This window comes from Oncorhynchus mykiss, chromosome 8 (assembly GCF_013265735.2).
Source record: "Oncorhynchus mykiss isolate Arlee chromosome 8, USDA_OmykA_1.1, whole genome shotgun sequence".
NCBI classification, from domain to species: Eukaryota; Metazoa; Chordata; class Actinopteri; order Salmoniformes; family Salmonidae; genus Oncorhynchus; species Oncorhynchus mykiss.
In genome coordinates this window covers 12,671,129-12,697,408 of record NC_048572.1, presented here as the reverse complement: position 1 = coordinate 12,697,408, position 26,280 = coordinate 12,671,129, and the positions used below count along the sequence as shown (strand labels likewise).

The window sequence follows — 26,280 nt, the reverse complement described above, 5'->3', positions numbered from 1 at the left end:
CCAACATTATTCCCGAAGAAGAAGAACGACAGAGCTTCTCCTCTGGTGGCCGCTGCAGTGCATAAATAGCTAGATATAATCGAACGGATTTTACAAGCTAGAGGAGCAGACGGCAGAATCTATTCAACATCACCCGATGTACGAACTGAAACGCGGCCGCCTTTGCATTAAAACAATAAAGGCGTGTTATATGGCTCTTTCATCAAGGGATTGTTGCATTTGGATTAAAAGAGACGCAAGGGATGTAGCTGGAGCTGATGCCTGGCTATCCTGCTTGCGATCTACTAACGTTAGTTAGCTAACTGATGTTGCATCGATGGAATTATTCTAGTGCCATTGATTGAGAACAACCCAGCAACGCTAAAGAAGACGTTACAGTACATGGATAGCGGCGAGCTATCGGTGACGGGAGTCTGAACGGCACATAGACAGGATGATGTATTACTCAACGTTGAAGGATCTAACATGTTAACTAAATACATGTGACTTGGTATTCATCCATTTTAAGCCAGCTATCTCTAACGTTAGCTGGCTGGTTTTATCGTCCGGCATTTGGACGAAGTGATAGTAAGATTGGGTGAGTATGATGATAAGAACATGGATGTTTAGCTAACTAGCTGACAAACCTCTACCCGTGATTTGATTTACTAGCTAATGTTAACTAGTAAGACATGATTGGCACGGAATTTGTACAAAATGTACTTAAAACCAATTGAAATGACATAGCATGTTGTGAGTCACGGCGGCGTTGGCTTATTAGTTAGCTAGCCAGGTAACATTAGCCGAAACACGGTTATTCATGCAGCGTTGTAAAAACCGTTGTACCTATAACTAGTTAGTTACATAAACTACTGGTCTAACGTTACTAGCTGGCTAACTAGTTTTTGTGGATAAGTTTGCCGCTTGCTTCAGTCAGAGCACCTGGGCAAAAATTAGCTAACGAACTGATTGACTTTCTTTCCTGGGTAAAGATTCCAACACAAAGTTAGCTATCGTTAATGTAATTACTCATTTATTGTTATTATTAATAGTATTTATATCTCAATATCTAACTAGCTAGTTACGGAAATCACTGGACGCAGAAAACGGTGTTGTAGGTTCATTCATTCAATGCAAAGAACACTTTTGGCTGGTCTCCCAAGATTTGGACTAGTGATGTGATTTGAACCCGGCGGTATCCGCCCAGAGTCCTGCTCAATGATATTAACTATGTAACGTAGAATCATGTGTATATAAAACCGATTGCTGGTACCTGAATTCAGAGGATAGTGCGTACGGCCCAGTACATCACTGGGGCCAAGCTTCCTGCCATACAGGACCTCTATACCAGGCGGTGTCAGAGGAAGGCCCTAAAAATGGTCAGTCTCCAGACACCCCAGTCATAGACTGTTCTCTCTGCTACCACACGGCAAGCAGTACCGGAGTGCCGAGTCTAGTTCCAAGAGGCTTCTAAACAGCTTCAAGCCATAAGACTACTGAACATCTAATCAAATAACTACCCGGACTATTTGCATTGACCCCCCCCCCCCCCCCCCCCCCCCCCTCCCCCTCCCCTATACAGCCTCGCTGATGTTATTTTATTGTTGATCTTTAATCATTTATCTTTCTATATATATATATATATATAGATAGATAGATAGATATGCAGTGTTATATATATATATATATAATATATAAATCAGTTTATTTTAGTGAATACTTCCTTAGCACTTATTTATTTTTCTTTACTGTATTGTTGTTTCAGGGCATGTAAGTAAGCATTTCACTGTAAGGTCTACACCTGTTTAAAATGTGATTATGAGCCTCTAGAAAGACTGCTTCCCTTTTCAGGTGTCTAAATGTTACTAAATGTTACTACAATATTAAATTGTAGTAACTAGTAACTAGTAGTAATATTGTAGTAAATGTTACTACAATATTTGTAGCCAACTACATTTATTAGCTAGCTTACAGTGTGATAGTCTTAGCTAGCCATGTTTACTTGTCAATGTCAAGTTTTTACACACATTAGAAATGCACCAGTCTGAAATGTATTTACTAGCTAGCTTACTGGTTTTCTCCCTCTTTCTACAGGAGTGTGTACCAGTATGGCACAGCTTCTAGAAGGCGCCCGCAAACTGGGCTGGGTACTCTTGAACGCCTTCCTTCGTTTCATCTTTGTGTTCATCAATAACTGTGTAGCAATCCCTTCGTATTGCCTCTACTGCATTCTTCTTCAACCTCTGAGAATAATGGACAGTCGCTATTTCTGGCACATTGAAGGAATAATGTTCAAATGGATGTTGGCAATGGTGTCACTTTGGGGCTGGGTTGCAGGCTATACAGGTAAGCTGCCACACAACATGCTTTTCCTTGGCTCAGAGTTGTTTGAAACTGGGGATAGAATGCAAGGGGATGCAAGGGGTATGGTGGACACGCACTATTGGTCATTAGCCTACATTGTTCAGACTGGTGTGGTGGGATCATTGTAATCAAGTTATTGAAGGCAACAACCTTTTTCAATGATTACCTGATCCCCTTTCAGGATTGTTGTATCTCAAGTGCAAGACCAATATCTACTGTCTGTAGGAACTAGGAAGTTCATGTTGAACAGGTCACCCCCCTTGTATTTGTCATGTACACCTACTTGTAAATGTTTAACCTACAGTGACTTCAGAAAGTATTCATACCCTTTGACTTATTCCACATTTTGTTAGACTGAATTCAAAATGGATTAAATATATTTTTTATCAGCCATTTACACACACTACCCAATAATGACAAAGTGAAAACATGTTTTTTTTAAACATTTTTGCCAATTTCCTGAAAAGGAAATAGATATCTCATTTAAACAAAGCAAAAAAAGAAATGTCCTCACTGTCAATTGCGTTTATTTTCAGCAAACTTAACATGTGTAAATATTTGTATGAACATAACAAGATTCAACAACCGAGACATAAACTTAACAAGTTCCACAGACCTGTGACTAACAGAAATGAAATAATAATGAACAAAGGGGAGGTCAAAATCAAAAGTAACATTCCGTATCTGGTGTGGCCACCAGCTGCATTAAATAATGCAGTGCATCTACTCCTCATGGACTGCACCAGATTTGCCAGTTCTTGCTGTGAGATGTTACCCCACTCTTCCACCAAGGCCCCTGCAAGTTCCCGGACATTTCTAGGGGGAATGGCCATAGCCCTCACCCTCCGATCCAGCAGGTCACAGACGTGCTCAATGGGATTGAGATCCGGGCTCTTCGCTGGCCATGGCAGAACACTGACATTCTTGTCTTGCAGGAAATCATGAGCAGTATGGCTGGTGGTGTTGTCATGCAGGAGGGTCATGTCAGGATGAGCCTGCAGGAAGGGTACTACATGAGGGAGGGGTACGTCTTCCCTGTAATGCACAGCATTGAGATTGCCTGCAATGACAACAAGCTCAGTCCAATGATGTTGTGACACATTGCCCCAGACCATGACGGACCCTCCACCTCCAAATCGATCCCGCTCCAGAGTACAGGCCTTGGTGTAACTCTCATTCCTTCGATGATAAACGCGAATCAGACCATCACCCCTGGTGAGACAAAATCGCAACCTGTCAGTGACGAGCACTTTTTGCCAGTCCTGTCTGATCCATTGACTGTGGGTTTGTGCCCATAGGCGATGTTGCGGGTGATGTCTGGTGTGGACCTGCCTTACAACAGGCCTACAAGCCCTCAGTCCAACCTCTCTCAGCCTATTACGGACAGTCTGAGCACTGATAAAGGGATTGTGCGTTCCTGTTGTAACTCGGGAAGTTGTTGCCATCCTGTCCCGCATGTTCAGATGTACCGATCCTGTGCAGGTGTTACACGTGGTCTGCCACTGCGAGGACGATCAGCTGTCCGTCCTGTCTCCCTGTAGCGCTGTCTTAAGCGTCTCACAGAACGGACACTGCAATTTATTGCCCTGGTCACATCTTCAGTCCTCATGCCTCCTTGCAGCATGCCTAAGGCACGTTCACGCAGATGAGCAGGGACCCTGGGCATCTTTCTTTTGGTGTTTTTCAGAGTCAGTAGAAAGGCCTCTTTACTATGCTATGTTTTTATAACTGTGACCTTAATTGCCTACCGTCTGTAAGCTGTTAGTGTCTTAACGACCGTTCCACAGGTGCGTGTTCATTCATTGTTTATGGTTCATTGAACAAGCATGGGAAACCGTGTTTAACCTCACTGTGTTTCGTAGAAACATGTCAAATTATGTTTATAATCAATCCTCAGGTTGTTTTTATCCTAAATTATTGATATTTCAACCGGACAATAACGTAGTCAATATAAAAGGTAAACAAAGGCGCGCTCTCGGTCGTGCGCATGAATAATCTCTGGGACACTGTAGGGTCCACTCATTCAGAGTGGTCTTACTCCCTCATTTTTCAGAATACAAGCCTGAAACAATTTCTAAAGGCTGACATCTAGTGGAAGCCATAGGAAGTGCAATTTGATTCCTAAGTCAATGAATACTGTAATGGCATTCAATAGAAAACTACAAACATTTAAAAAATCCCACTTCCTGGATGGATTTTTTCTCAGGTTTTCACCTGCCAAATCAGTTCTGTTATACTCAGGCATTATTTCAACAGTTTTGGAAACTTTAGTGTTTCCTATCCAAATCTACCAATTATATGCATATCCTAGCTTCTGGGCCTGAGTAGCAGGAAGTTTACTTTGGGCATGCTTTTCACCCGGAGGTGAAAATAGTGCCCCCTACCCTAGTGAAGTTAAACCCTTTACAATGCAGATCTGTGAAGTTATTTGGATTTTTACGAATTATCTTTGAAAGACAGGGTCCTGAAAAAGGGACGTTTATTTTATTGCTGAGTTTACATAAGTATTCACACCCCTGAGTCAATATTTTGTAGAAGCACTTCTTGCTGCAATGATAGCTTTGAGTCATCTTGGGTATGTCTGTATCAGCTTTGCACATCTGGATTTTCTCCCATTCCTCCTTGTGGATATTTTCTCAAGCTCTGTTAAGTTAAAAGGGGAGTGGCAGTGAACAGCAGTCTTCAAATCTTTCTACTGATTTTCAATGGGATTCTAGTCTGGGCTTTGGCTGGGCCACTCAAGGACTTTAACATTCTTGTTCTAAACCCATATCAGTGTTGCTTAGGCTGTATGCTTGGGGTCATTGTCCTGTTGGAACGTAAATCTTCGTTCCAGTCTGAGGTTTGCACTCTGAATCAGGTTCTCATTAAGGATTTGCCCTTATTTGGCTCCACTAATTGTTCTCTCTATCATTACCTGTCTTCCAGTCCCTACAGCTGAAAAGCATCCCCATAGCATGATGCTGCCACCATGACGAGCTGTGCCTGTGTTTCTCCATACATAATGCTTTTGCATTCAGGCAAAAATAGTAACAATTTTCTCACACCACATAATCTTTTCCCTTATGCTCTGTCTTTCACGTGCCTTTTTGTAAACTCCAAGTGTGCTGTCATGTGCCTTTATCTCAAGAGGGGCTTCCATCTGGCCACTCTCCCATGAAGACCAAATTGGTGAAGTGCTGTGGAGACCTTTTTCCCATCTCAGCCAAGGAACGCTGTAGTTCTGTCAGAGTGGTCATTGGGTGCTTGGTCACCTCCCTGACCAAGGTCCTTCTTGACTGGTTGCTCAGTCTGTTCCATATTTTTTTCAATTTCCCAATGATGGAGACTACTGTGCTCTTGAAAACTTTCAACACTAGAAATTGTTTTATGTCCTCCCCCCAGCTATATGCCTCTTCACAATTCTATCTCAGATCTACGGACAGAACCTTTGTATAGTTTCTGCTCTGACATGCACTGTCAACTGTGGCACCTTTTTATATAGACAGGTGTGTTTTTCTGAACAATTGAATTGGCCACAGGTGGACTTGAATCAGGTTGTAGTGACATCTTAAGGATGATCAAAGGAAATTGGATGCCTCTGAGCTCAAGTTGGAGTGTCATAGCAAAGGCGTGTGAATACTTATGTAGTAGAGCTTTCTATATTTTGGTTTCAATAAAATTGCAAACATTTCTAAGCATGTTTTCACTTTGTCATTATGGGATAGTGTGTATGTGTGTGTGGAAGAAGAGGCAATTTAATCCATTGAGTTTGGGCTGTAAATGCAACAAAATGTGGAATAAGTAAAGGGGTATGAAGGCAATAATTATACACACAATTTTTGTTGCAGACTACACTGCTGCTTCCTGTCTTATCACATGCTCAAATAGTATGGAAGTCTGTATAGTACAGCTTGTGTAATAACTTTGCTATATAGTGCATTCAGAATGTATTCAGACTACTTTTTCCAGTACTTTTTTTTAACGTTACAGCCTTGTATAAAAAAAAATTGATTACATTTTTGTTTTCCTCATCAACCTGATCAAACATCTTCAAAGGGGGGGACACTCTTGACCCGAACTGCTATAGACCTATATCTATCCTACCATGCCTTTCTAAGGTCTTCGAAAGCCAAGTCAACAAACAGATTACCGACCATTTCGAATCTCACCATACCTTCTCTGCTATGCAATCTGGTTTCAGAGCTGGTCATGGGTGCACCTCAGCCACGCTCAAGGTCCTAAACGATATCTTAACCGCCATCGATAAGAAACATTACTGTGCAGCCGTATTCATTGATCTGGCCAAGGCTTTCGACTCTGTCAATCACCACATTCTCATCGGCAGACTCGACAGCCTTGGTTTCTCAAATGATTGCCTCGCCTGGTTCACCAACTACTTCTCTGATAGAGTTCAGTGTGTCAAATTGGAGGGTCTGCTGTCCGGACCTCTGGCAGTCTCTATGGGGGTGCCACAGGGTTCAATTCTTGGACCGACTCTCTTCTCTGTATACATCAATGAGGTCGCTCTTGCTGCTGGTGAGTCTCTGATCCACCTCTACGCAGACAACACCATTCTGTATACTTCCGGCCCTTCTTTGGACACTGTGTTAACAACCCTCCAGGCAAGCTTCAATGCCATACAACTCTCCTTCCGTGGCCTCCAATTGCTCTTAAATACAAGTAAAACTAAATGCATGCTCTTCAACCGATCGCTACCTGCCCCTACCCGCCCGTCCAACATCACTACTCTGGACGGCTCTGACTTAGAATACGTGGACAACTACAAATACTTAGGTGTCTGGTTAGACTGTAAACTCTCCTTCCAGACCCATATCAAACATCTCCAATCCAAAGTTAAATCTAGAATTGGCTTCCTTTTTCGCAAAACAAAGCATCCTTCACTCATGCTGCCAAACATACCCTTGTAAAACTGACCATCCTACCAATCCTTGACTTTGGCGATGTCATTTACAAAATAGCCTCCAATATCCTACTCAACAAATTGGATGCAGTCTATCACAGTGCAATCCGTTTTGTCACCAAAGCCCCATATACTACCCACCATTGCGACCTGTACGCTCTCGTTGGCTGGCCCTCGCTTCATACTCGTCGCCAAACCCACTGGCTCCATGTCATCTACAAGACCCTGCTAGGTAAAGTCCCCCCTTATCTCGGCTCGCTGGTCACCATAGCATCTCCCACCTGTAGCACACGCTCCAGCAGGTATATCTCTCTAGTCACCCCCAAAACCAATTCTTTCTTTGGCCGCCTCTCCTTCCAGTTCTCTGCTGCCAATGACTGGAATGAACTACAAAAATCTCTGAAATTGGAAACACTTATCTCCCTCACTAGCTTTAAGTACCAACTGTCAGAGCAGCTCACAGATTACTGCACCTGTACATAGCCCACCTATAATTTAGCCCAAACAACTACCTCTTTCCCAACTGTATTTAATTAATTAATTAATTTTGCTCCTTTGCACCCCATTATTTTTATTTCTACTTTGCACATTCTTCCATTGCAAAACTACCATTCCAGTGTTTTACTTGCTATATTGTATTTACTTTGCCACCATGGCCTTTTTTGCCTTTACCTCCCTTCTCACCTCATTTGCTCACATTGTATATAGACTTGTTTATACTGTATTATTGACTGTATGTTTGTTTTACTCCATGTGTAACTCTGTCGTTGTATCTGTCGAACTGCTTTGCTTTATCTTGTCCAGGTCGCAATTGTAAATGAGAACTTGTTCTCAACTTGCCTACCTGGTTAAATAAAGGTAAAATAAATAAAAATCTTTGGAGAGACCTGAAAATAGGTGTGCAGCGCGCTCTCCATCCAACCTGACAGAGCTTTAGAGGATATGTAGATAAGAATGGGAGAAACTCCCCACTCTTTACTAGAGGTCGACCGATTAATCGGAATGGCCGATTTAATTAGGGCCTATTTCAAGTTTTCATAACAATCGGTAATTTTGGACGCCGATTTAAAAATATATATAATTTGTATTTTTTTTTTTTTCACCTTTTTATTTAATCTTTATTTAACTAGGCAAGTCAGTTAACACATTCTTATTTTCAATGATGGCCTAGGAACAGTGGGCTAGGTCACAAATCAGAAAAGCAATCAAATTAATCGTTTACCTTTGATCTTCGGATGTTTTCACTCACGCGACTCCCAGTTACACAACAAATGTTTATTTTGTTCCATAAAGATTTTTTTTTTTTTACCCAAAATACCTCCGTTTGTTTGTTTGTCGCGTTATGTTCAGAAATCCACAAGAAAGAGCGGTCACAACAACGCAGACATATATATATATATATATATTCCAAATAATATCCATAAAGTCCACAAACATGTCATGTTTTTTATAATCAATCCTCATGTTTTTAAAATATATATTCGATAATATATCAACCGAGTGTGTAGGTTTTTCAATAACAGCGGGAGAAACAATGGTTGCTTTATTCAGTTGCGCAAAACTCACTCTGAGCCCCCACCTATCCACTTACGCTCAGTTTTCAAAATAAAAGCCTGAAACTGTCAAGACTGACACCTTTAGGGAAGCCATAGAAAAAGGAATCTGGTTGATATCCCTTTTAAATGGAGGATAGGCATGCATAGGAACAAAGAGGTTTCAAAATAAGAGGCACTTCCTGATTGGATTTTCCTCAGGCTTTCGCCAGCAATATCAGTTCTGTTATACTCAGACAATATTTTTACAGTTTTGGAAACTTTAGTGTTTTCTATCTTAATCTGACAATTTATATGCATATTCTAGTTCCTGGGGCTGAGAAATAGGCCATTTCAAATGGGTACGGTTCTTTAGCCAAAAACCAAAATACTGCCCCCTACACAAGGTTAACTGCCTTGTTCAGGGGCAGAACGACAGATTTTTACCTTGTCAGCTCAGGGATTCAATCTTGCAACCTTGCGGTTAACTAATCCAACGCTCTAACCACCTGCCTCACGAGAAGCCCGCCTGTTACGCGAATGCAGTAAGAAGCCACGGTAAGTTGCTAGCTAGCATTAAACTTAATCATAATCACTAGTTAGAACTACACATGGTTGATGATATTACTAGTTTATCTAGCGTGTCCTGCGTTGCATATAATCGATGCCGTGCGCATTCGCGAAAAAGTACTGTCATTGCTCCAATGTGTACCTAACCATAAACACCAATGCCTTTCTTAAAATCAATACACAGAAGTATATATTTTTAAACCTGCATATTTAGCGAAAATGAAATCCAGGTTAGCAGGCAATATTAACCAGGCGAAATTGTCACTTCTCTTGTGTTCATTGCACGCAGAGTCGGTATATTCAACAGTTTGGGCGGCCTGGCTCATTGCAAACTAATTTGCCAGAATTTTACGGAATTATGACATAACATTGAAGGTTGTGCATTGTAACATGAATATTTAGACTTATGGATGCCACCCGTTAGATAAAATACGTAACGGTTCCTTATTTCACTGAAAGAATAAACGTCTTGTTTTCGAGATGATAGTTTCCGGATTCGACCATATTAATTACCTAAGACTCGCATTTCTGTGTGTTATGTTATTATTAAGTCTATGATTTGATAGAGCAGTCTGACTGAGCGATGGTAGGCACCCGCAGGCTCATAAGCATTCATTCAAACAGCACTTTTGTGCGTTTTGCCAGCAGCTCTGCTGTTTATGACTTCAAGCCTATCAACCCCCGAGATTAGGCTGGTGTAACCGATGTGAAATGGCTAGCTAGTTAGCGGGGTGCGCTCTAATAGCGTTTCAAACGTCACTCGCTCTGAGACTTGGAGTAGTTATTCCCCTTGCTCTGCATGGGTAACGCTGCTTCGAGGGTGGCTGTTGTCGTTGTGTTCCTGGTTCGAGCCCAGGAAGGGGCGAGGAGAGGGACTGAAGCTATACTGTTATACTGGCAATACTAAAGTGCCTATAAGAACATCCAATAGTCAAAGGTTAATGAAATACAAATGGTATAGAGAGAAATATTTCTATAATAACTACAACCTAAAACTTCTTACCTGGGAATATTGAAGACTCTTGTTAAAAGGAACCACCAGCTTTCATATGTTCTCATGTTCTGAGCAAGGAACTTAAAAGTTAGCTTTCTTACATGGTACATATTGCACTTTTACTTTCTTCTCCAACACTTTGTTTTTGCATTATTTAAAACAAATTGAACATGTTTCATTATTTATTTGAGGCTAAATTGATTTTATTTATGTATTATATTAAGTTAAAATAAGTTCATTCAGTATTGCTGTAATTGTCATTATTACAAATACATTAAAAAAATCGGCCGATTTAATCAGTATCAGCTTTTTTTGTCCTCCAATAATCGAATCGTGTTAATCATAATCAGTCGACCTCTACTCTTTACTCGTTCCCTCCTTTCAATTGGGTGTCTGGGAGCCACGTTGCTCTCTGAGAGCAAAATCTTTACAAAGTAATGAACATGGCCTGCAGATAAATAATACATAGGTGTCTGCTTCTAGAACACCTGGGCTTGTTTTTGCAACTTGTGTAATGGGACCTTGATGAGCATATTGCAGATGAGGTTACCCCTGTACCAAGGCAGGTAAGCTAAGAGCTTGCTGAACTGCTGGGATAGTACCTTGTCCTTGTTGGAGTCTGACCGGACTGCCTATGCACAACGGGGGTTTTCCTGACTTCTTCATGCCCCATCCTCCACATATGACAAATGTTTACACAAGGTCAGTAGTTACTTACAGGTCTGTTACTTTAAGGAACAGGTAAATGACTGCTAAAGCTGCCATGAGTCGTAGTATCTTGCGTGACTCATTGCTGCAGCCACTCAAGTCCTTGTCAACATAATTACTGTCACTTATCCATGCCTGGTTAAAGGAGAATTTCGGGAGAGTACTGTGTTTGGGAGAAAAGTGAGGGCGGTAGCAATTTTATATATAATTTTGAAATTATCCGTTGTGGTGCAGTGTGTCTAAGATCTGGACCTGTATATTTTTACCACTCTCCCAACCACAATACATTTTCAATAGCCTACAGTGCCTTCAAAGTATTCACACCCCTTGACTTTTTAAAAATGGTCTTACAGGCTGAAATTTAAAATGGATTAAATTGAGTTTGTCACTGTAATGTCAGTGGAATTTATTTTTACTAATTTAAAAATAACCAATGAAATGTCTTGAGTTAACTTGGAACTCCCTCTCCCGGATCCGGGAGAATTGTCATTAACTGACACTAATTAGCATAACGCAACGGACAAAAAATATTACTAGAAAATATTCATATTCATGAAATCACAAGTGAAATATATTGAAAAACAACTTAGCCTTTTGTTAATTACCCTGTCATCTCAGATTTAGAAATTATGCTTTACAGCCAAAGCAAGACAAGCATTTGTGTAAGTTTATAGATAGCCTAGCATGGCATTATTCCTAGCTAGCAGCAGGCAACTTGGTCACAAATCAGAAAAGCAATCCAATTAAATCGTTTACCTTTGATGAGCTTTGGATGTTTTCACTCACGAGACTCCCAGCTAGACAGCAAATGTTCATTTTGTCCCATAAAGATGATTATTATTATTATTATTATAGCCGAAATACCTCCGTTTGTACTTCACGTTTGATTGAGAAATCCACCGGAAACTGTGGTCACGACAACGCCAAAAAATATTCCAAATTAGAGCCATAATATTGACAGAAACATGGCAAACGTTTTTTATAATCAATCCACAAGGTGTTTTTCCCCACACACAACTTTCTGTAAGGTCCCTCAATCGAGCAGTGAATTTCAAACACAGGTTCAACCACAAAGACCAGGGAGTTCTTCCAATGCCTTGCAAAGAAGGGCACCTAGGGGTGAAAATAAGAAGCAGACATTGAATATCCCTTTGAGCATGGTGAAGTAATTAATTATACTTTGGATGGTGTCTCAATGCATCCAGTCACTACAAAGATACAGTATGACTCACTAAAGTAATACTGCAAAAAACGTAAGTAATTTAACTTTTTGTCCAGAATATGAAGTGTTATGTTTGTGGCAAATCGATACAACTCATTACTGAGGACCACTCTCCATATTTTCAAGTACAGTGGTGGCTGCATCATGTTATGGGTGTGCTTGTAATCGTTAAGGACCGGGGAGTTTTAAAGGATAAAAATGAAACCGATTTTGAGCTAAGCACCTGCAAAATCCCAGACACTGGGAGAGGAATTCACCTTAAAGCAGGACTATATCTTAAAACAAAATGCCAAATCTACACTGGAGTTGCTTACCAAGAAATCGGGGAATGTTCCTGAGTGGCCGAGCTACAGTTTGGACTTAAATCTACTTGAATCCATGGCCAGACCTGAAAATGGTTGTCTAGCAATGATCAACAATCAATTTGACAGAGCTGGAAGAATTTAAAAAATAATAATAGGCAAATGTTCCACAATAACGTTGTCATTATGGGGTATTGTGTGTAGCTGGGTGGGGGGGAGAAAACAATTTAATACATTTTAAATTCTGGTTGTGAAATAAGTCTGTATAAATACTTCCTGACGGCACTGTATATATCACACTGGTGGTATTCCCATCAGCCATCCAACTTGTCATCCTCCTCCCTCTTCTCTCCATTATGGTCGGCATTCTTAGACTGTTGAGAAAGCTTCAATGCTGACACTGAACCACAATACTGAGTTTGTATTTCAGCACTGCCACTGAGGGCTGCGGAAATGTGGCAGGTTGCCTAGCAGTTATTGCGTTGAGCCAGTAACCAAAATGTTGACTGTTAGAATATCCAAACCGACAATGTAAAATATATATAATAATCTGTCATTTAACCCTAATTGCTCCAGGCTAGCGACTGATCATGGCTGACCCTGGTCATGGTCCCACCGTCCGAGGGTGTTTCGGTGGGGGAGTTGGGATATGCAAAACAAAATAAAAAATGATCACACTCGTACGTGTGAAACAGGATAAATATAAACACCCACCAAATTGTTACGTTACACCTTTATTCTAAAATTGAATTAATTGTTTGTTTTCCTCATCAATCTACACACAATACCCCATAATGACATCACAATACCCCATAATGACATCACAATACTCCATAATGACAAAGCAAAAACAGTTTTTGTGCTAATTTATTTTAAAAAATGTATCGCATTTACACAAGTATTCAGACCCTTTACTCAGTACTTTGTTGAAGCACCGTTGGCTGCGATGACTACAGCTTCGAGTCTTATTGGGTATGGCGCTACAAGCTTGGCACACCTGGTTTTGTTGCATTTCTCCCATTTTCTTCTCTGCAGATCCTCGGAAGCTCTGTCAGGTTGGATGGGGAGCAACGCTGCACAGCTATTTTCTGGTCTCTCCAGATATGTTTGATCGGGTTCAAGTCTGGGCTCTGGCTGGGCTGCTCAAGGACATTTAGAGACTTCTCCCGAAGCCACTCCTGCATTGTCTTTGCTGTGTTTGGGTCGTTGTCGTGTTGGAAGGTGAACCTTCGCCACAGTCTGAGGTCCTGAGCGCTCTGGAGCAGGTTTTCATCAAGGACCTCTCTGTACTTTTCTCTGTTCATCTTTCTCTCGATCTTTACTAGTCTCCCAGTCCCTACCGCTGAAGAACATCCCCACAGAATGATGCTGCCACCACCATGCTTCACTGTAGAGATGGTGCCAGGTTTCCTCCAGACGTGACGCTTGGCCTTCAGGCCAAAGAGTTCAATCTTGGTTTCATCAGAACAGGGAATCTAGTTTCCCATGGTCGGAGAGTCCTTTAGGTGCCTTTTGGCAAACTCCAAGTGGGCTGTCGTGTGCCTTTTTTTACTGAGGAGTGGCATCCGTCTGGCCACTCCATAAAGGCCTGATTGGTGGAGTGCTGCTGAGATGGTTGTACTTCTGGAAGGTTCATCTACACAGAGGAACTCTGGAGCTCTGTTAGTGACCATTTAGGTTCTTGGTTTTCCTCCCTGACCAAGGCCCTTCTCCCCCGATTGCTCAGTTTGGCCGGGCAGCCAGTTCTAGGAATAGTCTTGGTGGTTCCAAACTTCTTCCATTTAAGATTGATAGAGGCCACTGTGTTCTCGGACTTCAATTCTGCGGAAATGTTTTGGTACCCTTCCCCAGATCTGTGCCTCTACACAATCCTGTCTCGAAGCTCTATGGGACAATTCCTTCGACCTTATGGCTTGGTTTTTGCTCTGACATGTACTGTCAACTGTGGGAACTTATATAGACAGGTGTGTATTTTTCAAATCATGTCTGATCAATTGAATTTACTACACGTGGACTCCAAGTTGTAGATGCATCTCAAGGATGATCGTAGAAACAGGATGCACCTGAGCTCAATTTCTAGTCTCATAGCAAAGGTTCTGAATACTTATGTACGTTACAGTACCAGTCTAAAGTTCAGACACCTACTCATTCCAGGCGTTTTATATTTTCACTATTCTACATTGTAGAATAGTAGTGAAGACATCAAAACTATGAAATAACACATGGAATCATGTAGTAACCCAAAAAATATTCTTCAAAGAGATTCTTCAAAGTAGCCACCCTTTGTCTTGATTACACTTTTGCGCACACTTGGCATTCTCTCAACCAGCTTCATGAGGTAGCCACCTGGAATGCATTTCAATTAACAGGTGTGCCTTGTTAAGTACATTTGTGGAATTTCTTTCCTTAATGCGTTTGCGCCAATCAGTTGTGTTGCGACAAAGGGGTGGCATACAGAAGATAGCTTATTTGGTCTGTTCCTGCCGTAGTAAGGACTTGGGTCTTTTACAAAATAGGGCTAAGAGAAATGACAGACCATTACTTTAAGACATGAAGGTCAGTCAATCCGGAAAATGTCAAGCACTTTGAAAGCGCAGTCGCAAAAACCATCAAGCGCTATGATGAAACTGGCTCTCATGAGGACCGCCACAGGAAAGGAAGACCCGGATTTACCTCTGCTGCAGAGGGTAAGTTCATTAGAGTTAACTGCACCTCAGATTGTAGCCCAAATAAATGCTTCACAGAGTTCAAGTAACAGACACATCTCAACATCAACTGTTCAGGGGAGACTGTGTGAATCAGGCCTTCATGGTCAAATTGCTGCAAAGAAACCACTACTAAACGACACCAATAAAAACAACGGACTTGCTTAGGACAAGAAACACAAGCAATGGACATTAGACTGGTGGAAATCTGTCATTTGAGAGTAGGTGAACAGATGATCTCTGCATGTGTGGTTCCCACCGTGAAGCATGGAGGAGGTGTGATGTGTGGGCGGTGCTTTGCTGGTGACACTGTCTGTGATTTATTTAGATTTCAAGGCACACATAACCAGCATGGCTACCACCGCATTCTGCAGCGATATGCCATCCCACCTGGTTTGCACTTAGTCCCACTGTCATTTGTTTTTCAACAGGATAGTGACCCAAAACACACCTCCAGGCTGTGTAAGGGCTATTTGACCAATAAGGAGACTGATGGAGTGCTGCATCAGATGACCTGGCCTCCACAATCACCTGACCTCAACCCAATTGATATTGTTTGTGCTAAGTTGGACCGCAGATTAATGGAAAAGCAGCCAACAAGTGCTCAGCATATGTGGGAACTCCAAGATTGTTGGAGCATTTTTCAATAAGCTTGTTGAGGGAATGCCAAGAGTGTGCAAAGCATTTTTTTTGGTACTTGAAAATTTAATATGAAAGAGTGCACTGTGCGTTGTCATCAAGCAGTGATTTTTATCTGTGGAAACAACACTGGTGGGAAAATATTTTCTTTATGCGGGTTATATAATATTCGAATGGTAAATCTGCCAATTGGCTGGAAACCTAGCTTCAGAAACCATTTGAAAAGCAGGACATCTTTCAGATTGTGTCATCTTTTAAAGCCCAATAGTTAAAGATTAATTATGCCACATAAAATGATTCATTACAATGACATTGTATCTAGGTCTTTGCTTAAATGTTGGACTTAATTATGAGGCTAAGTCCATCTGCATTCTCAGTGAAAGCTGATATTCCATTTTCTCCAATAAAAGTCTAAATGGGTTGGTTTCAAGCATTGGATCTGCAAGAGTTTGGAGCAGATTGGGAGTAAAGACTTCCTGACTCACTGTGGAGGAGGGTTTGTTTTTATCTTCATGGGAGTCTCGGCGTTCCTAGGAAACCAAATAAACTCCAAAACCACAGTTTATGCTCTTCTCCTCCCTCACTCAATCAGCTAACTCTGTTAAAAACAGGAACTCCATTAATGGGAGAGATGAGGCAAGAGGAGGGTTTATTTGCTCAGCACTGACTGGGCGGAGATCCAGTAGCTATGTATGATAGCTCTAGGGCAGGTTTTCCCTGTCAAAGATGAGATCACTTCTTCTTTTCTGAAAAGAGGTTCAACTTGCTATTTTCATTAATGGACAGGCTAGCATGCTGTTTAAACAGTTGGAGATGGACAGAAGGGTGTGTTTATAACAATTCAACTGTTCTCCTTGTTAGCTAGCAAATACAGTGCAATGAATTTCAATTTTAAAAAATCCTCATCAATCTACACAATGCCACAGCATTTTTGCAAATGTATTTAAGATAAACACCTTATTTACATAAGTATTCAGACCCTAGGCTATTTGACTCAATTGAGCTCAGGTGCATCCTGTTTCCATTTATCATCCTTGATGTTTCTACAACTTGATTGGAGTCCACCTGTGTTAAATTCAATTGATTGGTCATGATTTGGAAAGGCACACACCGGTTTATATAGTTGAGTGCGCATATTGGGGCCTCCCGGGTGGCGCAGTGGCTAAAGGCGTTGTACTGCAGCGCCAGCTGTGCCTCAGAGTCTCTGGGTTCGCGCCCAGGCTCTGTCGTAACCGGCCGCGACCGGGAGGTCGGGATGTCCTTGGGGGGGGTGCCAACCCAGACTAGTCAGGATAGAGGATAGAGGGAAAGATGAACAGAGTACAGAGATCCTTGATGAAGTCCTGAGCACTCTGGAGCAGGTTATCTGACTGTGGCGAAGGTTCACCTTCCAACAGGACAGTGACCCTAAGTACACAACTAAGTCTCTGCATGTCCTTGAGTGGCCCAGCCAGAGGCCGGACTTGAACCTATCAAACATCTCCAGAGACCTGAAAATAGCTGTGTATGGGGAGCATCACTGCAATCTGACAGAGTTTGAGAGGATCTGCAGGAAATAATGGGATGAACTCCCCAAATACAGGTGTGCCAAGATTGTAGCGTCATAACCAAGAAGACTTGAGGCTGTAATCGCTGCCAAAGATGCTTCAACAAAGTACTGAGTAAATTGTCTGAATACTTATGTAAATATGACAAGTTTTTTTTTTATAATACTTTAATAATTTGCAATGTATTATGTAGATTGATGAGGGGGGGAAATGTTTTAACACATTTTAGAATAAGGCTGTAACGTAACAATGTGGATAGAGTCAAGGTGACTAAATACTTTCTGAATGCACTGTAGATCCAGTTGGCTAAACTTGAAATACAGTGCAGTGAAAATATTTGCCCCTCTAATTTTCTCTACTTTTGCATATTTTTGATTCTTAATGTTCAGTTCTTTAACCAAAACCTAATTTCAGATCAAGTGCACCTGAGTAATCAAAACAATTATACTGAATTAAAATATAAACGCAACATTTCTAACATTTTACTGCCTTACAGTTCGTATAAGGAAATCAGTCAATGTTAAATATATAAATTAGGCCCTAATCTATGGATTTCCCATGACTGGCAATACAGATATGCATCTGTTGCTTATCATAGTTAAGGTCGTGGATCAGAAAACCAGTCCGTATCTGTTGTGACCACCATTTCCCTCATGCAACAGAACGTCATCTCCTTTGCATAGAGCTGATCAGGCTGTTGATTGAGGCCTGTGGAGTGTGTTCCAACTCTTAAAAGGCTGTGCGAAGTTGCTGAATATTGGCTGGACCTGGAACACACTGTTGTGCACTTTGATCCAGAGAATCCCAAACATACTCAATGGGTAACATGTCTGAGTATGCAGGCCGCTGACGAACAGATTTTTTTTCATCTTCCAGAAATTGTGAACAGATCTATTCACGTGGTCTGCCGTTGTGAAACCGGTGGACATAATGCCAAATTCTCTAAAGTGACGGAGGCGGCTGATGGTAGAGAAACTAACATTAGATTCTCTGGCAACCACTCTGGTTGACGTTCCTGCATTTTGCATGCCAATTGCACGCTCCCTCAACTTGAGACATTTGTGGCATGGTGTTGTGACAAAACTGCACATTTTAGTGGCCTTTTGTTGTCCCCAGCACATTGTGCACCTGTGTAATGATCATGCTGTTTAATCAGCTTCTTTATATGTCACAGTTGTTAGGTGGATGGATTATCTTGGCGAAGGAGAAATGCTCTATATTAGGATCTTCCTCGGGTCCACACAACATGAAACACATAATACAGACCATTAATAGACAACCGCTCAGGGACAGAACTACATCAATTTAAAAATGTTACACGTAGCCTACATATCAATACATACACACAAACTATGTAGGTCAAATAGGGGAGATGTGTTGTCGTGAGTTTTTTTTTTTTTTAAACCAGGTTTGCTGTTCATTTGAGCAATATGAAATGGGAGTTCCATGCAATAAGGGCTCTATATAATACTGTACGGTTTCTTGAATTTTTTGTTTTGGGAACTGTGAAAAGACCCCTGGTGGCATGTCTGGTGCGGTAAGTGTGTGTCAGAGCTTTGCGTAAGTTGAATGCAAACCATTTGGAATTTTCTACACTTTTCTAAAAATAAGTGATGCAGCCGGTCTCTATTCATAGCCGAGAGAATGGCATGCATCGTATTTATATTAGCCCTTTGATTATAAAAAAAGAGCTAGACGTGCCGATCATTCCTGGTCCAGCTGCAACTTAACTAGGTCTGTCCTTACAGCACTCGGCCACACAACTGGGCAATAATCAAGATGAGACTAAACTAGAGCATGCAGTACTTGCTTTTTGGAGTGTGCATCTCTTTATTACGGACAGACCTCTCCCCTTCTTTACAACCATTGAATTAATATGTTTTGACCATGACAGTTTACAATCTAAGGCAACACCAAGTAGTTTAGTCTCACCTTGTTTAACAGCCACAACATTCATTACCAGTTTTAGATGATCTGGACCTGTTTATTACTGGCCACCCATTCCAAAACAGACTGCATTCTTTAAAGGGTTCAATGACTTCATTAGCTCTGTTGCTGATGCATATATGGTTGAATCATCACCATACATTGGGACACATGCTTTGTTTAATGCCAATGGCAGGTCAATAGTAAAAATAGAAAAGAGAAGAGGGCCGAGAGAGCTGCTCTGCAGCACGCCACATTTAACATGTTTGACAAGAAGCTTCTATTCAAGAAAATCGTTAGTTCTATTAGATGGCTCTGAAGCCACAATATGGCAGAAGTTGAAAAGCTTTAACACGTTTTCGCACTGAAATCTAACAGTACAGCTCCCACAATCTTATTATTCTAAATGTATTTTAACCAATCATCAGTCACATGTTAAGTGTCCTTCTCTATAAGCATGCTAAAAGTCTAAGTTTGTTTATGTATAAATAGTATTGTATTTGGTCTAACACAATTTTTTCCAACAGTTTGCTAACCCTAACCCAAGCTGATAGGCCTGCTGTTAGAACCAGTAAAGGCCACTTTACCACTCTTTGGTAGCGGAATGACTTTGCCTTCCCTCCAGGCCTGAAGACAACTTTTCTCAAGGCTCAGATTATATGACAGATGCTAGTCGCTATTAAAAGTAACCTTGTTTAAAATTACATGTATATTTTTACCTTAAAAAAAAACAAGGGGGAAATACGACCTGTCATATGACTTCCTCTGCACCCTGTCACCCCACCCCACTAAACACTCCCTGTCACCCCACCCCACTAAACACTCCCTGTCACCCCACCCCACTAAACACTCCCTGTCACCCCACCCCACTAAACACTCCCTGTCACCCCACCCCACTAAGCACTCCCTGTCACCCCACCCCACTAAGCACTCCCTGTCACCCCACCCCACTAAGCACTCCCTGTCACCCCACCCCACTAAGCACTCCCTGTCACCCCACCCCACTAAGCACTCCCTGTCACCCCACCCCACTAAGCACCCCCTGTCACACCACCCGTCCAGCTTTCAACTTATTCTTGAAAGTTGTGATGGTAGAATACACAGTTTTTGTGCCCATAGAAATACACATGGCGCAGGATGTTCCCCATTGCTGGAAGGATGGCCTGAGTGAGAAAGTTAGGGAACCCCTGTCCCAGTAGGCCGAGACGGGTACCCCGGTAGGCCGGCAGGAGGGGATTATGTTGCCACTGGCTGGTCCAGTGGAAAAATATATAGTATTATCAGAACGGTGGCAGTGATCATAGTTCTTTTTTTTTGTTCTTTTTTTATTTTTTTATTCCGCTAGCATAGAATGCTGGAAGATCATATACTATGTGCCTTGAGACTGACTCATGATCAGAAATGTTGACTTTCTGTTCTTTGGTCACATTGGTTGTTCCGTAGTATCGTGGAAGTTTCCCCGTTGAACGTAGTGTGGCCATGCCGCTTTTTATTTTTGCATATTCATTTGACAAATCTGACCTGTTGTCAGCCATTTATTATTGTCCCAATAGATGAATTGTAATGTTGTAAACAAGCAAGCTCTAGTAGCCTGTATTAGGCTGAAATTAAAACCCATTTGTTTAGAAACTTTTATTATGATTTTACATGAACTCTGCATGGGCATACCTAGGCTGGTGACAATTGGCCGTATTTAATCTGTAGCAGGACGTGGTGATCCTGACCTGATTTTGGTCTCTAGTCCTATTTATTCAACCCAAGAATTGGCTGCATTGTCCTGTCCTGTAACTATGAACATTGACCCGCTCTACTTTGCAAAAATTCTGTCTGATAGCCCCCATGTTAATATGCGGAAATCAACATGGCACGGGATGTTCCCCAATGCTAGAAGGGGGGCCTGGGTGAGAAAGTTTGGGAGCCCCTGCCGTAGTAGACAGAGACAGGTGCCCAGGTAAGGGCCCGGTGATGTGGCCTAAAATTCATCTGGATTTTTTTCAAACTGACTGGTTCTTTCTCTCTCTGTGTGGTGTGTGTGTGGTGTGTGCGCACACAGAAAGAACCAGTCAAAAGTTGACACCTACTCATTCAAGGGTTTTTCCTTATTTGTTACTATTTTCTGCATTGTAGAATAATAGCGAAGACATCAAAACTATGACATGACACATGGAATCATTTAGTAACCAAAGAAGTGTGAAGAATCTCAAATATAAAATATATTTTGATTTGTTTAAAAGTAGCCAACCTTTTGTCTTGATTACAGCTTTGCACATTCTCTCAACCAGCTTCATGAGGTCGTCACCTGGAATGCATTTCAATTGACAGGTGTGCCTTGTTAAAAGTAAATTTGTGGAATTTCTTTCCTTAATGTGTTTGAGCCAATCAATTGTGTTGTGACAATAAAGGGGTGGCATACAGAATATGGCCCTATTTGCTAAAAGACCCAAGTCCTTACTATGGCAAGATCAGATCAAATAAGCAAAGAGAAACGACAGTCCATTTAAGACCTGGTCAGTCAATATGAAATTTTGAAAGTTTATTCAAGTGCAGTTGCAAAAAATAAGCGCTATGATGAAACTGGCTCTCATGAGGACCGCCACAGGACAGGAAGACCCAGAGTTACCTCCGCTGCAGAGGATAAGTTAATTAGAATAACTGTACCTAATATTTCCGCCCAAATAAATGCTTCACAGAGTTCAAGCAACAGACACATCTCAACATCAACTCTTCAGAGGAGACTGTTTGAATCAGGCCTTCATGGTCAAATTGCTGCTAAGAAACCACTACTAAAGGACACCAACAAGAAGAAGAGACTTGCTTGGGCCTAGAAACACACGCAATGGACATTAGACCGGTGGAAATCTGTCATTTTAGTCTGAGTCCAAATTTGTGATTTTTGCTTCCAACCGCCGTGTCTTTGTGAGACGCAAAGTTGGTGAACAGATCTCCTCTTGTGGTTCCCACCAGGAAACATGGAGGAGGTGTGATGGTGTGGCTGTGCTTTGCTGGTGACACTCAGTGATTTATTTAGAGTTCAAGGCACACATAACCAGCATGGTCTCACAGTATTCTGCTGCGATACGCCATCCCATCTGGCTTGCACTTAGTGGGACTATCATTTTGTTTTTAAACAGGACAATGACCCATCACACCTCCAGGCTGTGTAAGGGCTATTTGACCAAGAAGGAGAGTGATGGAGTGCTGCATCAGATGACCTGGCCTCCACAATCACCCGACCTCAACTGAATTGAGATGGTTTGGGTTGAGTTTAACTAGGCAACTAGGCAATTCTTATTTACAATGATGACCTACACCGGCCAAGCCCAGACGGCGCTGGGCCAATTTTGCGCTCACCTATGGGACTCCCAATCACGTCCGGTTGTGATACATACCAGGGTGTCTGTAGTGATGCCTCTAGCACTGAGATGCAGTGCCTTAGACCGCTGCATCTACTTAGGAGCATTCCTCATGAAGCTGGTTGAGAGAATGTCAAGAGTGTGCAAAGCTGTCATCAAGGCAAAGGGTGTCTACTTTGAAGAATCTCATAACATATTTTGATTTAACATTTTGGTAACTACATGATTCCATATGTTATTTCAAAGTGTTGATTTCTTCACTATTATTATGTAGGAAAACCCATGAATGAGTAGGTGTGTCCAAACTTTTGACTGTGTTTGTGTATATGTATATCATTTTAATGCTTTCTCTTAATAAACTTTGTTGTACAATTTTAAGGTCAAATCCACTGCATTTAAAACAGTCAGCCATTATTTAATGAATTCATACCGAGGCTGAATATATTCCTTCCACAACCATACGACTGACTCACGTGTAATTTTTAGTATTATATCAAAATAGTTTAACCTGCTTTTTTTGTTGTTGCTATAATCACTGATCTGGCATTCAGGTCCTTTTGTTACAAATTTGACCAGAACCATGCATAATGCACATTCACTAATAATGTAGCAGGTATTCTAGAAAATGAACACCGGTCTCAAGCACAAGGCCACGTGCTAGTTAGTACCCAGTCTCCAACTGTTTTGAACCACATGCTAGCCTGTCCATTTTGTTCCGATGAGTTGCCAATATCTTATGTAATTGTTTTATGCTTATTGCACATTTATAACAGGCTAGCTAGTATAACAATCTTTATTTGACTACAATGCTGCTAGCAATACGACGCGTGAGACAAACTATTTAAGTACATAGATGACATGTATTTTTTCCCTCTGCCCGTTTCCAGACAGATGCATGATAATGAGCCTTTCTAAATCAAAACACATTTCACACATATTATTTAGTAGATGTAAAGACTAGATTAAATCAAGAAAAGTCTGATGGGTGGCAATATTAGCCTGTCACTTGTGAATGACATACTGACCAGACCGTATGCGGTCTTCCACAAGTTGATTTTGTTCACCCACACCAGATACGATCAGAACACGCAGGTTAAAATATCAAAAACTCTGAACTAATTATATTAATTTGGGGACAGGTCAAAAAGCATAATACGTTTATGGCAATTTAGATAGCTAATTTGTCTTGGCATATAGACATTGGGTTGTTATTTTAACTGAAGTGCACAAGGTTGCCCCTGTAGGCTGAGACGGGTGGGATTAGTTTTCCACTAACAGCGCAGCCAATGACTGGCTGGTCCAGTGGAAAAGATTTCAAGATAACATTTGCTCTAAAGACTTAAAATGATCTTAGCTGAGGGTGTATGATCAGATTTCAGCCTCAGAACGGTGGCATGCAGTGAATTATTGCTTCTTTTTTTATATATATATATATTTTTTTATCCCACTAGAATGGAATGCTGGAAGATCATATACTATGTGCCTTGAGACTGACTCATGATTAGAAATGTTGACCTGTTATTTGGTCACGTTGTTGTTCTGTAGTATTGTGAAAGTCTTCCCGTTCAACGTAATTTGGCCATGCTGCTTTTTATTTCTGCATATTCATTTGACAAATCTGTTAGACAATATTTTATCCCAATAGATGAATTGTAATGTTGTGAACAAGCAAGCTCGAGTAGCCTGTATTAGGTTGAAATTGAAACCGTTAGAAATGTGGATTTTACAATAATTGCCTTGGTATTCCTGGGCTGGTGACTATTGGCCGTATTTAATCTGTAGCAGGCCGTGGTGATCCTGACCTGATTTTGGTCTCTAGTCCTATTTATTCATCCCAAGAATTGGCTGCATTGTCCTGTCCTGTAACTATGAACATTGACCCGCTCTACTTTGCACAAATTATGTCTGATAGCCCCCATGTTAATTCATACAAACGATTGAAAAATTATCACCTTAGGGGTAAAGGCATCAAGCAATTACATTAATTTATTTTTAATGCGTGAGCGAAAGAGCATTTGTAAGTCAAAGCAGTCATTTGATTTTCCAATATTTTTTTCCGTCATGGGCTATTTCTATTTTTAAGTGATACTGACTGCATACTTCTAAATACCCTGACACAGGAAGTGAGTCACAGGAAATTGTATAATGATGCCTCTTCTGCCTTCTGTAGCCTCACTGAGAGATGAGCATGCGCACATGTTAATATACTGGAGAGGAGGGTTGAGTGTCTTGCGAAATCACCACTCTCCCTGAGAGAGCTAGAGGAAAGGGGGGTGTGACGGGGTCAGTGACCCCCGTTAACGGAATAAAAATGTTCCTTTTTACTCAACTATCATGCTGCCGGGCTGTTTCTCAGACAATTTCCCTAATGAATGATCCATGACAGCCCTGTTGTAGATCTGTCTCTCAAATATCACCTATTCCTCTTACTCCACACAGGACATCAGCACTTGATTTTTATTTACCTTTATTTAACTAGGCAAGTCAGTTAAGAACAAATTCTTATTTACAATGACGGCATAGGAACAGTGGGTTAATTGCCTTGTTCAGGGCCAGAAGGACATATTTTTTACATTGTCAGCTCAGGGATTCGATCTTGCAACCTTTCGGTTACTAGTCCAACGCTCTAACCACTAGGCTGCCTGCTGTTCAATGATGGAGGCATGGCTACGTGACCTTCATCAACCCTTCTGGGGGACTTGGGGCCCTGTCATTGTGTCATACTGCTTGCTCTCGATTTCTATTCTAATGGGGATTAGGATGTCTTTCCTGAGGTGGGAATGAATCGAGGCTGGCAAATAAGTTGCTTTTCCCTCCTATACTCATTGAAAATGTTTTTGTTTGCATGATAAGTAGACTAGATAAACCTGACTGCTATTGAGCTGATATCGGGCTGATTTTGATATTGACAAAAGATGTTGAAGATGTCACACAGGATGGGTAATTAACACCCGCCAAATGCCGGTAGATTTTTGGCATTGGCCAAAATGTCTATTTCACCAGCGACATTGGCAGGTGGTCACAGAGCATTTGTGATTGTTATATATATATATTTTTTTAATTTGATCCAAAACACAAATGTAGAAGTTGGGTCTGTTCAACCCGAAACGCTACTAAAGTGTGACTTAGTCCCTGTGTTTCTTGGCCAGTTACATTGTTTTGTTCACACACTGTTGTTTTTAAATATTAGTTTAAGTTTTCTGCAATTGTCTGCTGCTATTGAAGAGACATGGAGATTGTCGTATCTGACAGACATGGAGTGCCCCGTTAGCTGGTAACGGCCCACACCTTAAAGGGGTAGCAGAACATTTTTATCCCTACTAATGACTCAAATATTTGGGGCTACATTGTGCTTGATTTAGTGTGGAACAATCCAAAAGTCTTTCATTCATTAACTTTGAGTTATTTCTGATCATTAACACAGTCATTGTGCTCCTAAATTTCAACTTATGTACTCCTAGTAAAAACTTTCAGCATAGCGCCCTGAACTTTAATTATAACTAGCCTAAGCTGTATCAATCAGCATTTTGTGGCAG

At 41.3% G+C, this 26,280-nt stretch overlaps 1 protein-coding gene across 1 annotated transcript in view; it reads left to right on the top strand.

Annotated features, from left to right (window-relative positions):
• The first annotated feature begins 85 nt into the window (after positions 1-85).
• The window catches only part of lpgat1 (lysophosphatidylglycerol acyltransferase 1), an 81,445-nt gene continuing 55,250 nt past the window's right edge, over positions 86-26,280 (top strand). Inside the window, exons 1-2 of the mRNA XM_036984801.1 lie at positions 86-577; positions 2,074-2,325. Of these exons, the coding sequence (XP_036840696.1) occupies positions 2,088-2,325 (238 nt within the window). The 5' untranslated portion in view covers positions 86-577; positions 2,074-2,087. The remainder of the gene's footprint in view (positions 578-2,073; positions 2,326-26,280) is intronic.